The 16,973-nt window shown below is 39.5% G+C and overlaps 1 protein-coding gene across 1 annotated transcript in view; it reads left to right on the plus strand.

The window, feature by feature from the left end:
* Positions 1-16,973, plus strand: part of MYO7B (myosin VIIB) — a 173,404-nt gene that overhangs the window by 96,918 nt on the left and 59,513 nt on the right. Inside the window, exons 16-18 of the mRNA XM_066599774.1 lie at positions 437-574; positions 14,159-14,317; positions 16,460-16,552. Coding sequence (XP_066455871.1) covers positions 437-574; positions 14,159-14,317; positions 16,460-16,552 — 390 coding nt within the window. The remainder of the gene's footprint in view (positions 1-436; positions 575-14,158; positions 14,318-16,459; positions 16,553-16,973) is intronic.

Raw genomic sequence — 16,973 nt, forward strand, 5'->3', positions numbered from 1 at the left:
GAAAATCGTATGAACGGGCAATTTTTCTGTGATGAAGTCTGTTTCATCGCAGGGAGGGAGGGACCGAAAAAATGCACTGCTGAGAGAGAGAGAGATTAGAGTTTTTTATTTTGTCTGGGCAGCGCAAAACCTTCAACTCACTACATATATACAACTGACATTCTATATCAGCAAAAATGAAATTTTGAATTCTTAAAACCACACTTAGGATACTTATCTCGCCTTTTTCATTCTACAGTTTTTGAGTTGGGTAATTATTGGACTAGTCTCAATTGGGGAGCGAGCGTTATTAATCTTGTGCTGTTCTATCTGCTTTTTGTATACTTACCTTGAATACTATAGTCTTTAGGCTATACAGAATAAACACTCCAATATTAATTAAGTAGAACTCTAATCTACCTTACAATAGATTTCACATGTTATATTTTTCCTGCAGATCACAGATACAAATAAGTCTTTATCCACCCTTGGAGGGCAGTTCAAACAGTCACTGGAGCAGCTAATGAAAATTTTGGGCAGTTGTCAGCCTTATTTTGTTCGCTGTATTAAACCCAATGAATTCAAGAAGCCTTTGGTAGGTGTTGACTATCATGTTGCCAAATCAACATGAACATTTATCTGTTGTAGAATCGAAATTCAAATTGTGGCAGAGTTCCACTCATGGTCCTGTATGGGTGTGTTAAGATAAGCAAACAGCCATGCAGTAGCGTTCATGGACATCTCAGCTCAGAGACCACATATTTAACATTTGTATAATACTATAGCATACGAAGTTTAGGGTTGCTAAATCGTGATTTCTTGTCCATGTTGTTGGGGGACACAGAAAGACCTTGGCTTCTGTCACTAGGAGACAGACACTAAGCATAGAAAGAGTTAGTCCCTTATCACCAACATAGAAGGTGATTATTTACAGTAAGAGCAGTGAGACTGAAACTCTCTGTCTGAGGACATGGTAATGGCAAAATCGATAGAGGAATTTAAGAGGGGACTAGATGTCTTTCTAGAGCGTTATGATATTACAGAATATAGACATAAGCTGACCAGCAGGGTTGTGGATCTTAAATGTTGATCCAGGGATTACCGTAGCTGTCATTATGTAGTCAGGAAGGAATTTTTCCTCCAAATGAGCAAAATGGTTGCTTGGGGTTTTTTGCCTTCCTCTGGACCAACAAGAGTGGGGGTTGAAACAGGCAGAACTAGATGGACATTGTCTTCATTCAGCCTAACATACTATGTTACCAGCTATGCCTCACCTACAGGCACTTAACTAAATCAGTTTTAGCTTAGTGTCCATAGGAAGCAGACCTCCTACTTTGCAGGAATTCTGTGCTTTCTTGTTTTTCTAGCTGGTAATCAAGGTTGATCTAACTTCCTTGGTTGTCCCCAAGTGGAGAGAGCAAACAGAGCTGCATGAGACACACTGTAGTCCCTCTCCCAAGAAGGCAAAGTGAAACAGAATAGCACTAACTGCTCTGTATCCCACCAGCCAGTTAGCGCGTGGCTGGGGGCAGGGCTTCCTCTCTTCCATGCTGTATCTGTATAGGCTGCCAGCTACCTCAGATTCTGCCCCACTTCCGGTCCCGGGACCTACTTTGGCAGCCAGCCTTCTCCAGCAGCGTTTTGGGGAAATCCAGAGCAGCACTTCAACAGCCATTTGTGATTTGCTTAGTTCCAGGTATCATCTACCCTGAGGGATGCCATACTCTGATCTCAATTTCCTAGTGCAGAGATTGCTGGTCATTTTAGTGCTTCATTGTATCTTTGTGTAAATCGTACTCAGAGCTGATGTTTGCATGCTTTGTCTGAACTGTCTCTCCCCTTCCCTAAAGACAGTCTGGACACCTGCTGTCCTTCCCCTCCTTGCATTCTGGGGTGCATGCATTGAGTAGTGTGTGGTATGGTGACTGCACAGGTGCATACATCGTGCAGGTTTCTCCCTACCCCTGGGCAGGTGTGGCCTCCAGACATCTTATGTCTTATGTGTGTATCAGATGCCCGACACTGTTCACTATGTCAGCACGGTGGCTGACTTTCTATTCCCCTGGTGTGAGGACACATGGACTGGTTATGATGGACCATCCTTATGCATGTGAGCTCTGGGTGGGGTTCCTGTTATATGTTGTATGCACAACCTGGTATGTAGGTATGAACAGTGACATATGTGTTATGTCTGTGCAATGTGGCCAGACATGTGCTCTATGTGCAGTCCTGTTCTGTGTGGTGTGCAATACTCTGTATGTTGGTGTGAACAGCGACGTGTTTTGTATGTCTGTGCAAGTGCCAGATATGTGCTTTATGTGCAGTCCTGTTCTGTGTGGGTTTGTGTTACTCTGTATGTTAGTGTCCAGTTGTGTTGTACTATGTTGCATGATATGTTATGTTAGTTACTCGTCTGTCTTACAGGTGTCTGGCAAGACTGTTAGCCCAATGACTGTTACGTTTGTTTCTGGTGGTGCTCAGAATGGGGTGTCTTTGCATGCATTTGTTGGAGCGTATTCCATTGTATTTCCTGAAGATGATTTGGACACCTGCTGTCTCCCTCCGCCCTTGCGTTCTGGGGTGTGTGCGTTGAGTAGTGTGTGGTTCGGTGTCCACGCAGTGGCATGCGCCCGCAGGTTTCTCCCTTTCCCTTGGCAAGTTCGGCCTCCAAACATCACATGTTCTTGTGCGTAGTACAGGCTGGTGATGGTGGCCACGGTGTTCCTTGTATGCCAGGTGGGTGATCCCTGGTGTCCTTTTCTCCCGTACAGTGGGTGTGATGGTTTCATACAACTTTAGTTGTATTGGTGGTATGCATGACTTTTGAGTGGTGTTCATATGTTATGTTATGCACTATGTTGTTTTTATGTTGTACTGACTTTCTCCTGAGTTTTACACTATCTGTATTAGCTGTCCCTTTTTCTGCTGACTGACTGGTGTCCACACTAGGCCCGTACAGATAAGTCCTGTGCAGGAGGGATTTCCATCTTTTCCTCTCTAGACTGTGCACTCTTTTTGCAGACTTCTGTGACTGAGGCCAGTTGTGTAAGGCACAGAGATTCTATTTAGAGGTGCACTATTTGTTACTCATCTCTATTTGCCATATTTGCCTTGGTGTCAGGTCCTTTTTAGATAAATCCTGTACACATGCGTGTTTTGGAGAAGTTGCATAATTTTTTTTTTGTATGCCTTAAGGGTTCAGAAGCCCTATTTTTAAAAAGGGGACAGTGTCACGGCAGTCTCCTGGGATCTGTGGTACTACAGATGATCTGCAGCTTTCCTGCTCAGGTGTGGGGGATTGTGCTGGCTGAGCATGTTTGTGTCAGCCAGCCAGCCAATCACTCCAGGTCAGTACACATAAAGCTGTCTTACCAGGTGCGGGTGTGGTTAGATTTCTCAGTTCTCATTCTGTCTGTTTGTGGTGTGAGCAGGTGGGTGCTATGTGTGGTGGCTACAAGAAAGGTTTGTGATTTGTGTTTGGTTGTCGCTGGACTCCTGGTTAGTATAGGTACTAGCAGTATAGCCAGGAGCCGTGAAGTGGCCCGCTAGCTTCCATATTTTGATCAAATTGTCAACTAATACCTGGCATTTATAGCATTTACATCTGCTAGTAGTGTTTGTGTAGTGGGTGCTGCATGGTGTGATTTCTGTTTTTTTTTGTGTCTTCTTACTCTGTCCAGTTATTCCTGTTAGTGGCATGTGTATGTGTCCTATCCAGTGTGTTTAACTGTAAACCATATCGCCTCTGTAGCATCGTTTTCGGTATATTTTTGTATATAAATCAATATTTAGCACTGTTAGTCTTTTTTTTAGAATAAACCTGCAATTTTTTAGTCAAACCTTGTCCATTTTAAAATGAACCATAAATCCGAAGCTTGTGTTAATAATTAATAAATGTCGGTTCCAGCTTACCTGAGGAAACAAAAGCTGGTAATGGCACTGAGTGTGTGTGGGTATTGTAAAGTGCGGGAGCCATTAGACCAGATTAGGTGGTGATTTGAGCTTACGCTTTGCATGCATGCAGACGCCTAGGAAGGCTGGTGTTACCGTGCGGCGGCTGCGAGTCCTCCCGGGGTGGCGGGCGCTGGGTCCTGTGGTCGGGGTGCGTCCCCCCGGCTTGTTGTCCGGCTGCCGGAGGTGCGGGCAGCTGGTCGGCGTGATGCTGCTGGTGTGTGGCGCGGTGCGTGCACTCGCGGGTCCGGGCGGCGCCGTGCACGCGCGCACCTGTAGTCAGCCCCGTGCATAAGCAACTTTTTAAATTGGTGCTGTGGGAATGTCTCCCTCTTTCCGCCCCTGGGTGGAGGCTTGTGTTTTTAAGGCTGGCAGTGACCTGCATTTACTGCCAGTTATTTGGTTTCCTTCAGTGTGCTAGTATCCTGCCTCTGTTGGTCTCCAGCGTTGTCAGCTTGTTCTGTCATATCTGTCAGGTTCTCCCATCTGCCTTGGTCTGCTTGTATTATTCTGCTGGTTGTATCATCTGCCCATCCTGTCGGTATGCCAGTGTCCTCTCTTGGTCCCTAGTGAGAGTAGGGACCGCCACCCAGTTGCCCGCCGGGGGTTAGTCAGGAGTGGAGGCAAGTAGGCAGGGACAGGGGGTTGCGGGTAAGTTCTAGGGCAACCCGGGCTGGCATACCTGTGGGTAGGATACCGTAACAGCTGGGTACAAATCCGCCTGTATTCTAACATAGATATATATAAATATGAAAGGGATAGATATGAGAGGGATGGATATGAGATAGATAGATATGAGATAGATTAGATAGATATGAGATAGATTACATAGTTATGAGATAGATAGAGAGATAGTTATGAGATAGATAGATAGATATGAGATAGATAGATAGATAGATAGATATGAGATACACTACCGTTCAAAAGTTTGGGGTCACCCAAACAATTTTGTGTTTTCCATGAAAAGTCACACTTATTCACCACCATGCGTTGTGAAATGAATAGAAAATAGAGTCAAGACATTGACAAGGTTAGAAATAATGATTTGTATTTGAAATAACATTGTTTTTACATCAAACTTTGCTTTCGTCAAAGAATCCTCCTTTTGCAGCAATTACAGCATTGCACACCTTTGACATTCTAGCTGTTAATTTGTTGAGGTAAGCTTGAGAAATTGCACCCCACGCTTCTAGAAGCATCTCCCACAAGTTGGATTGGTTGGATGGGCACTTCTGGCGTACCATACGGTCAAGCTGCTCCCACAACAGCTCAATGGGGTTCAGATCTGGTGACTGCGCTGGCCACTCCATTACCGATAGAATACCAGCTGCCTGCTTCTGCTGTAAATAGTTCTTGCACAATTTGGAGGTGTGTTTAGGGTCATTGTCCTGTTGTAGGATGAAATTGGTTCCAATCAAGCGCTGTCCACTGGGTATGGCATGGCGTTGCAAAATGGAGTGATAGCCTTCCTTATTCAGAATCCCTTTTACCCTGTACAAATCTCCCACCTTACCAGCACCAAAGCAACCCCAGACCATCACATTACCTCCACCATGCTTAACAGATGGCGTCAGGCATTCTTCCAGCATCTTTTCATGTGTTCTGTGTCTCACAAACGTTCTTCTTTGTGATCCAAACACCTCAAACTTGGATTCATCCATCCACAACACTTTTTTCCAGTCTTCCTCTGTCCAATGTCTGTGTTCTTTTGCCCATCTTAATCTTTTTCTTTTATTGGCCAGTCTCAGATATGGCTTTTTCTTTGCCACTTTGCCCTGAAGCCCAAAATCCCACAGCCGCCTCTTCACTGTAGATGTTGACACTGGTGTTTTGCGGGTACTATTTAATGAAGATGCCAGTTGGGTACCTGTGAGGCGTCTGTTTCTCAAACTAGAGACTCTAATGTGCTTATCTTCTTGCTTAGTTGTGCAACGCGGCCTCCCACTTCTTTTTCTACTCTGGTTAGAGCCTGTTTGTGCTGTCCTCTGAAGGGAGTAGTACACACCGTTGTAGGAAATCTTCAATTTCTTAGCAATTTCTCGCATGGAATAGCCTTCATTTCTAAGAACAAGAATAGACTGTCGAGTTTCAGATGAAAGTTCTCTTTTTCTGGCCATTTTGAGCGTTTAATTGACCCCACAAATGTGATGCTCCAGAAACTCAATCTGCTCACAGGAAGGTCAGTTTTGTAGCTTATGTAACGAGCTAGACTGTTTTCAGATGTGTGAACATGATTGCACAAGGGTTTTCTAATCATCAATTAGCCTTCTGAGCCAATTAGCAAACACATTGTACCATTAGAACACTGGAGTGATAGTTGCTGGAAATGGGCCTCTATACACCTTTGTAGATATTGCACAAAAAAACAGACATTTGCAGCTAGAATAGTCATTTACCACATTAGCAATGTATAGAGTGCATTTGTTTAAAGTTAGAACTAGTTTAAAGTTATCTTCATTGAAAAGTACAGTGCTTTTCCTTCAAAAATAAGGACATTTCAATGTGACCCCAAACTTTTGAACGGTAGTGTAGATAGATAGATATGAGAGATTACATAGTTATGAGATAGATAGAGAGATAGTTATGAGATAGATAGATAGATAGATAGATAGATATGAGATAGATAGATAGATATGAGATAGATAGATATGAGATAGATAGATAGATAGATATGAGATAGATAGATAGATATGAGATAGATAGATATGAGATAGATAGATAGATATGAGATAGATTACATAGTTATGAGATAGATAGAGAGATAGATATGAGATAGATTGCATAGTTATGAGATAGATAGAGAGATAGATATGAGATAGATTACATAGTTATGAGATAGATAGAGAGATAGATATGAGATAGATTACATAGTTATGAGATAGATAGAGAGATAGATATGAGATAGATAGATAGATATGAGATAGATTACATAGTTATGAGATAGAGAGATAGATAGATAGATAGATAGATATGAGATAGATCCGCCTGTATTCTAACATAGATATATATAAATATGAAAGGGATAGATATGAGAGGGATGGATATGAGATAGATAGATAGATAGATAGATAGATAGATAGATATGAGATAGATTAGATAGATATGAGATAGATTACATAGTTATGAGATAGATAGAGAGATAGTTATGAGATAGATAGATATGAGATAGATAGATAGATATGAGATAGATAGATATGAGATAGATAGATAGATAGATATGAGATAGATTACATAGTTATGAGATAGATAGAGAGATAGTTATGAGAGATAGATAGATATGAGATAGATAGATAGATATGAGATAGATAGATAGATATGAGAGATTACATAGTTATGAGATAGATAGAGAGATAGATAGATATGAGATAGATAGATAGATATGAGATAGATAGATAGATAGATATGAGATAGATAGATATGAGATAGATTACATAGTTATGAGATAGATAGAGAGATAGATATGAGATAGATTACATAGTTATGAGATAGATAGAGAGATAGATATGAGATAGATTACATAGTTATGAGATAGATAGAGAGATAGATATGAGATAGATTACATAGTTATGAGATAGATAGATAGATATGAGATAGATTACATAGTTATGAGATAGATAGATAGATAGATATGAGATAGATTACATAGTTATGAGATAGAGAGATAGATAGATAGATAGATAGATAGATAGATATGAGATAGATCCGCCTGTATTCTAACATAGATATATATAAATATGAAAGGGATAGATATGAGAGGGATGGATATGAGATAGATAGATAGATAGATAGATAGATAGATATGAGATAGATTAGATAGATATGAGATAGATTACATAGTTATGAGATAGATAGAGAGATAGTTATGAGATAGATAGATAGATAGATATGAGATAGATAGATAGATAGATAGATAGATATGAGAGATTACATAGTTATGAGATAGATAGAGAGATAGTTATGAGATAGATAGATAGATAGATAGATATGAGAGATTACATAGTTATGAGATAGATAGAGAGATAGTTATGAGATAGTTATGAGATAGATATGAGATAGATATGAGATAGATATGAGATAGATAGATATGAGATAGATATGAGATAGATATGAGATAGATAGATAGATAGCTAGATATGAGAGAGAGAGATAGATATGAGATAGATAGATATGAGATAGATAGATAGATAGATAGATATGAGATAGATATGAGATAGATAGATATGAGATAGATAGATAAATATGAGATAGATAGATAGATATGAGATAGATAGATAGATATGAGATAGATAGATAGATATGAGATAGATTACATAGTTATGAGATAGAGAGATATGAGATAGATTACATAGTTATGAGATAGATAGAGAGATAGTTATGAGAGATAGATAGATATGAGATAGATAGATATGAGATAGATAGATATGAGATAGATAGATAGATATGAGAGATTACATAGTTATGAGATAGATAGAGAGATAGATAGATAGATAGAGATAGATAGATAGATAGATAGATATGAGATAGATAGATAGATATGAGATAGATAGATAGATATGAGATAGATAGATGGATAGATATGAGATAGATGGATAGATATGAGATAGATGGATAGATATGAGATAGATGGATAGATATGAGATAGATGGATAGATATGAGATAGATGGATAGATATGAGATAGATAGATATGAGATAGATTACATAGTTATGAGATAGATTACATAGTTATGAGATAGATAGAGAGATAGATATGAGATAGATTACATAGTTATGAGATAGATAGAGAGATATGAGATAGATTACATAGTTATGAGATAGATAGATAGATAGATAGATATGAGATAGATTACATAGTTATGAGATAGAGAGATAGATAGATAGATAGATAGATAGATATGAGATAGATCCGCCTGTATTCTAACATAGATATATATAAATATGAAAGGGATAGATATGAGAGGGATGGATATGAGATAGATAGATAGATATGAGATAGATTACATAGTTATGAGATAGATAGAGAGATAGTTATGAGATAGATAGATAGATAGATAGATAGATAGATAGATATGAGATAGATAGATAGATATGAGATAGATAGATAGATAGATATGAGATAGATAGATAGATAGATATGAGATAGATAGATAGATATGAGAGATTACATAGTTATGAGATAGAGAGATAGTTATGAGATAGATAGATAGATAGATAGATAGATAGATAGATAGATAGATAGATAGATAGATATGAGAGATTACATAGTTATGAGATAGATAGAGAGATAGTTATGAGATAGATAGATAGATAGATAGATATGAGATAGATATGAGATAGATATGAGATAGATATGAGATAGATATGAGATAGATATGAGATAGATAGATATGAGATAGATAGATAGATAGCTAGATATGAGATAGATAGATATGAGATAGATAGATATGAGATAGATAGATATGAGATAGATAGATAGATATGAGATAGATAGATATGAGATAGATAGATAGATAGATATGAGATAGATAGATATGAGATAGATAGATAGATAGATATGAGATAGATAGATATGAGATAGATAGATAGATATGAGATAGATAGATAGATAGATAGATATGAGATAGATAGATAGATATGAGATAGATTACATAGTTATGAGATAGATAGAGAGATAGATATGAGATAGATTACATAGTTATGAGATAGATAGAGAGATAGATATGAGATAGATAGATATGAGATAGATAGATAGATATGAGATAGATTACATAGTTATGAGATAGAGAGATAGATAGATAGATATGAGATAGATATGAGATAGATCCGCCTGTATTCTAACATAGATATATATAAATATGAAAGGGATAGATATGAGAGGGATGGATATGAGATAGATAGATAGATAGATTAGATAGATATGAGATAGATTACATAGTTATGAGATAGATAGAGAGATAGTTATGAGATAGATAGATAGATAGATAGATATGAGATAGATAGATATGAGATAGATAGATAGATAGATATGAGAGATTACATAGTTATCAGATAGATAGAGAGATAGTTATGAGATAGATAGATAGATAGATAGATATGAGATAGATAGATAGATATGAGATAGATAGATAGATAGATATGAGATAGATAGATAGATAGATAGATATGAGATAGATAGATAGATAGATATGAGATAGATTACATAGTTATGAGATAGATAGAGAGATAGATATGAGATAGATTACATAGTTATGAGATAGATAGCGAGATAGATAGATATGAGATAGATATGAGATAGATAGAGAGATAGATATGAGATAGATATGAGATAGATATGAGATAGATATGAGATAGATATGAGATAGAGAGAGAGAGAGAGAGAGATAGATAGATAGATAGATATGAGATAGATAGATATGAGATAGATAGATATGAGATAGATAGATAGATAGATATGAGAGATTACATAGTTATGAGATAGATAGAGAGATAGTTATGAGATAGATAGATAGATAGATAGATAGATAGATAGATAGATAGATATGAGATAGATAGATAGATAGATAGATATGAGATAGATAGATAGATAGATAGATATGAGATAGATTACATAGTTATGAGATAGATAGAGAGATAGATATGAGATAGATTACATAGTTATGAGATAGATAGCGAGATAGATATGAGATAGATAGATAGATAGATATGAGATAGATAGATAGATATGAGTTAGATTACATAGTTATGAGATAGAGAGATAGATAGATAGATATGAGATAGATATGAGATAGATAGAGAGATAGATATGAGATAGATATGAGATAGATATGAGATAGATATGAGATAGATAGAGAGAGATAGATAGATAGATAGATAGATATGAGATAGAGAGAGAGAGATAGATAGATAGATAGATAGATAGATAGATAGATAGATAGATGTGACAAAAGGTTTTAGTAATGACTTATGGAAAACCCTATGAACGCTCCATGTAGCTGGCAAATCAAGTTCATAAGCAAGCGGATTTACTACACGTGTGATGACAAAGGGACCCACGTAACGCGGCGCCAGTTTCAAAGATGAAACCTTCAATTTGAGATTTCTAGAAGACAAATATACCTTCTGTCTAATCCTATAAGGTTCAGATGCTGACAGACTCTTCCCACTACGCAACTGCATACGAGCCCCCATTGCTTCCAGGTTCTTCTGTACCTCTTTCCATACCCCCTGCAGCGCATCTGTGGCGACATCAGCTGAAGGACAGGCAGATGGAGTAGAAATAGCTGTAAGGAAGCGAGGATGCTGACCATATACGCACAGGAATGGGGATACCCCAGTGGAAGAACAAGTACGGCTGTTTAGCGCAAACTCTGCCAATGGCAGGAATTCTGCCTCCACTCCTGGCTAACCCCAGGCTGGCAACTAGGCGACGATCCCTACTCTCACTAGGGACCGAAAAAGGGACGCTGGCGTACCTGGATGGAAAGGGTAGAATACTGACAGGAAAGGCAGATGTAAATAGCCAACACTAACAATACCAAGCAGAACTGAGGCAGATGGAAAAACCTGGCGGATAATAGCAAAGTATAGCAGACAAGATGACAGAAGCAGGAGACCAACCGAAGCAGACTAACTACCACACTGAGGGAAACCAATAACTGGCAGTAATTGCCAGTCTCTGCCCGACCTTTAAACAAAAGCCTCCAAGGCAGCCAACTCCCAACAGAACATACTAAAAGGAGCTCGTGCACGGCAGCTGCACTCACAGGTGCCACTAGCACCACGCCGCCCATGACAGCCAGGCACCCGTGCCCTTGGCAGCCGGACAACAAGCCGTGAGGAAGCGCCACGACCGCGGGACCCCGCACACCGTTGCCCCGGGAGGACCAGCAACCGCCGCATGGTAACAGATAGTACATGACTTCAGGTCAGTTAACTGGGTTTTCTAGTGCCATTTTTTACAACAGAAGTTGCTCTCTGAACAGGGCTTCATCAGCCTTGTTCATAAAGCATCAAGAAACATCATGAGCACCCACCGTAATTCCCGTTTTTTCAACATTAAGGACCTGCCTCCACCCCTTTCCAGTGGGGGTACTCCATCAATTACTCTAAACCTGAGCTGACTCACTGTGCGTTTGTGGTCAAGGAAGTGTTTTGGAACTGGAAGTTCTTTATTGCGTGTGCGTATTGTGCTCTTATGTTCGCTAATCCTTTCACGTACTTCCCTTGTGGTATGTCCCACATATCCAATACCGCATGAACAGGTTATAAGGTAGACTACGTATGATGAATTACAAGTAAATCTACCTGATATCCTAAATCTTCTCCCTATGAGTGGATGTGAGAACTCCTCTCCCTTCACTATATTCCCACAGTACGCACACGACAGGCAAGGAAAATTGCCTTTTTAGGGGGCGCGAACACACGTTGTGTGGAGCTCTCTTTTTGTTGGGAAAAGGGTTTAACCAAATAGTCCTTCAGATTGCGGCACCTCCGATACGCCATGATAGAAAATGCCGCAAATTCACTGGTGTCGCATCTTCTTTCTATTATTGACCAGTGTCGTTTTATTATATTCCTAATTTTTCCAATATCAGGACCAAATGACCGCAATTTTTTGGACCGTTAGGCATTGGCTCCAGGGTAGGGACTCAATAGTTTTCCTATGATGGTTACTTTCAAACCGGAGAATGTTATTCCTGTCTGTTTCCTTCACAAATAAATCTGTGCATAGTTTCCCCGTTTTTTTAATGATCATCACATCTAGAAATTGTATGTTAACCAATGAATGGTTAACAGTAAATTTCAAATCCATATCCAGGTTACTAATCACTTCACAGAATATATTAAGTTGTTCTACACTGCCTGTCCAAACCAAGAAGACGTCATCTATATAACAATACCATCTCTTGACTAGCGGCCAAAATTCTGATTTGTGCAGGGATTCTTCTTCAAAAGCGTGCATATATGCGATAGCATAGGTTGGCGCGTCATTCGCGCCCATTGCTGTACCCTGCCACTGCCAGTAGTACACCCCCCCAAACATAAAGTAATTGTTGATGAGGATGTACTCCAGCAGCAAAAGGGCAAATGCAGCGCATTCCAGGGAAAGGTCCATCTTTCTCAAGAAAGAAAAAGCACACACCCAGTTGTGTTTTCCTTGCTTGCATTAGAAGTGTTTCCCCACCCCCTAAAAAATGGGATTCTTACTCTGGCCTGATTCTTACTTTGCATTATTTCTTTTCATGTTAAGATCTGTATTGATCTCCGTCACATGTTCATTAGTTCTCTCCTCCTTCTTTTGTACAAACTGATTTAGCTCAGTACCTGCAGGTGGGACATAGTTGTTAGGAGGGACTAAGGGCCAATGTCCACGGGTGGAAATGAATTGCGGTGCCCCACGCGGAAGATCCGCTGTTCTAACCGCCCGTAGGTAATCATAGGCGCCCGCAGCAGAATTTGAGCATGCGGATTTGATTTGTAGACCTTTTGGTCCAGAAAAGAGAACCTCCATTTTGCTGTGGGTCCCACACAGACGGCTTCCATTGAAGTCAATGGAAGCCGTCCAATCCGCGGCCCGCCCGCAGCTGACACTGCAGATAGGCCACGGATGCTGCGGGAAAGCAGAAGATTTTTAAAAATCCACTGTGCATGCGCGGCGGTGCGCCCGCCCACATCCGCAGTGGAAAAGATGGAAGACCTTCACAGCCATGCAGAGGATCTGGACGGGTAAGTAATGTCCTCTTGCCGGGGCAAGGTGGGATTCTGCTGCGGCTCCCTAACTCTTTCTTTGCATAGTGTCCGTCTCCTAGTTGCAGGTGCTATACCCAAGGTCTTCCTGTGTCCCCCAATGAACATTACAGGAAAAAATTTTTGCAGTAAGTACAAAAGTCCTGCTTTTTGTGCGCAGGTTAACTGAAACCCGAAATGTCTCAAAAATGTTGCAAAGTTAAAAAAGGTCAAGTGCAAATGAAATTTTAAAAAACTATTACTTCAGCTCCTGAACTGACCTGGGGCTTGTTGTCTATATTTTTGAGTGTGGAAAATTAGGATTATATTTTTGACACTCTCCTATTTTTTTTTAAGTCCTCTCATTAATATTAGGGCTGATCAAGTGTAACAGAAAACAGGCACAGAACTCTTCTTATTTGACTGTTTGTTTTTTTTAATTAAATATTCATCAATTTGCAATTCCATTACCTCTCCAACTTTTAACCTTTATGTTTCTGTAGCTGTTTGATCGAGAATTGTGTATCCGACAACTGAGATACTCTGGAATGATGGAAACTATACGAATCCGGAAGGCAGGGTACCCAATACGATACAGTTTCTCTGATTTCTTCCACCGCTTTCGGGTGTTGCTGCCACTAAGTTCCGCTAGTCGCGACAAGGTAATAGCTGAATCTTCTTCACAAGAATATATAATTTATGTATTGCAATTTTATTGCAAATGCGTTTTGGTATTCAACAATATTTATAAATGCCTGATAGGTACAGGTCGTAAGTCGTAACTCATTCAGTTGTGTTTTTAAAACAGATAGATAAGCCACAGTTATCATACTTTTATGGCATATGCTATAAATATTTACGTGGGGAATACTCTTTTTATAATTAACATAGCTCTTCCTCATTCAGTTAAATGCATGTATTTCTTCAAATAAGGCTCTTTTCACATTGCACTTTTTGCATCCAGTGCTGGTTCAGTCCAGCTTCTGTCCACTACGCACAAAATTTCATGGGGTCAGAACCTAGGACAAAGCTTGGACAGAACCACAAGGAAGTAAAAGCTTATTCACACGCAAAGACAATCTTTCAAAGGATTGAAAGATTAACAGTTCTAGCGATCATTTTGCAAAAAGTGCTAATGGACACTAATGTCCCTTAGCCCTTTATTAGCTTCAATTGCATGTAGATGAGCCTCTGGGATCTGCTTGCAGAACACAGCAGGTGGTCTGAGCTCTGCAATCAGCTTCTTTGTTCTCACATGGGCTGTCAACTATATACAATGTAATCAGCGCACCCGTGGAGAACACAACATGTGGTCTGTGTTATCTACTCCCTGGCTGAACTATGGATTTTAAGCTCACCTTAAAATCATCAGCTGAAGAGTGAATGATAGTATCATTTACACACAACGATTATTGTTCATATGCCATCCTTTGAACTAATTTTGAGAGATAAGTGTTACATGTAAATGGGGCTTAAATGTGAGATGGAAACTTCTTTGATCTCCGTCCCATATAAATTCCTTCCCTGTCAGTCTTTTAGATTGCACAGAAAAGTGCCTGATGTCTGTGTGATGATCTAAATTGACAGTTATTCTGTGCGCAAAATGATATCACTTTGCACCAAAGATAACTGATTCCTGAGTATAGTGGGCTGTTTATCCCAGGCCAAATTTTCACTTTTCCTGTTACTGTCTCCTCTTCTTTGACTTAACTCAGTCTATTTTTCCCTCCACTATCAATCACCAGTTATGCCCCAAACTTCCTCCTAGATCTATAAATTGAAATTCAGAATCTTTGCTTCAATTAATTTGTAAGCAAGGCCAAGTTGTGTTCTCTAGACTCTGTGTGTCTCTTCTTCATTCTCTGGCTGTAAAATTGCTCCTCCACTCTATTCCCCTCTTCCCATAGTGCACCCCGTCTAACTGTTAGGTGGGGCACTGTGGGTGGTTTAAGATATCTCTATGGATGAGGATGGGGAGCTGCCTGGGGTTAGTAGGAGGAGCCTGACTCTTTGGGGAACACAGAGACCAGGAGCCCTGTATGGGAACATTGCTGGTTGGTGTCATGCTGCTACAGCCTGTGAAGCCCTGTTTTGTACCTTCTCCTCCTATCCCCTAAGTCCCCTTCTGTTGTACAGTGGGATGGGCAGGCACAGTCTGTAACCATTTGTCAGTGACACATGACCGAAATGCTAGTTGTTGACATGTCACACTTGTGCCTAGGTCATGTGACCACTCATGGCTCTTGCTTACTGCAGGTCTCTACAGTGGGTGTGATGCTGTTTAGTTACATGTTACGCTAGTGCTATGATCATGTGCGTGTCAGGAGATCTGTATGGTAATTGTTCTGTTGGTGCTTGTGGTCCTTTGTAGGCCATGGACACCAACAAAACAGTTTCTTGTAGTTGACAGATTTTGTTATGGCTTTATGTTTATTCTATTTGTGGCTTGTGTGAATACCCAGCCCACTTTACTGGCATATCAATAACTGATGCCCATTAATAAGGTTGTCTCATTACAACAACTTCTGTCTATAGGCACAAATCAATCATATGTACCTTTGTCAGAACGATGGAGTCGAGCTGCTTATGTATTAAATGGTCATCCATATATCTGAATGGCTGCCATATTTTACCTTCCCCTTGCAAGTACTGCACCACTACAGTGGAATTGTCAGAATTACATTCCCAACATGACATCATGAAACGTACTAAGTCCAGACAAAAAAGAATAACCTGTCCATCATCAATTTATTGACAGTTGTCACATAGATTCTGTTGAATTAAAATATTTTTTGTTCTATTAGTGGGACCATCTTGCTTGTTGCATCGATGTTGTTGGGGCAGTCATTGGAAAAGATGAAGATTGGAAAGTGGGAAAGACAAAGCTTTTCTTGAAGGTAAGACTTTAAGTAAAAATCCTAATCTAGTGTAATTCATAGTTAAAATCATATGCAGTGGAAAGGTATCTGGACCAATTACTGCACCAGCGCTCTGTTATTCTTGTGGCACATGAGTGTATTTGTAAAAATCTGTAATACAGTTCTACAATATGGACTCATGATGAAACAGAATGCATCAGTACCCCATCAATATTTCATCAGTATTTGCATTCATTGGTATTATTTTCTATTACACTAAAAGGGATTGGCCCAGTAGAAAATAATACCAATGAATGCGAATACTAATGTAAATACTGATGCATCTGTATTTTAAGCACTCTCCGTAGACTTCCATGGGCATTTCCTATCTGAAAAATGGATTAAAGTAGTGCATGCTGGGTTTTTAATGTATGTACATAAATAGATTCATAGATTAATG

Source organism: Eleutherodactylus coqui, chromosome 1, assembly GCF_035609145.1.
Source record: "Eleutherodactylus coqui strain aEleCoq1 chromosome 1, aEleCoq1.hap1, whole genome shotgun sequence".
Lineage (NCBI taxonomy): Eukaryota > Metazoa > Chordata > Amphibia > Anura > Eleutherodactylidae > Eleutherodactylus > Eleutherodactylus coqui.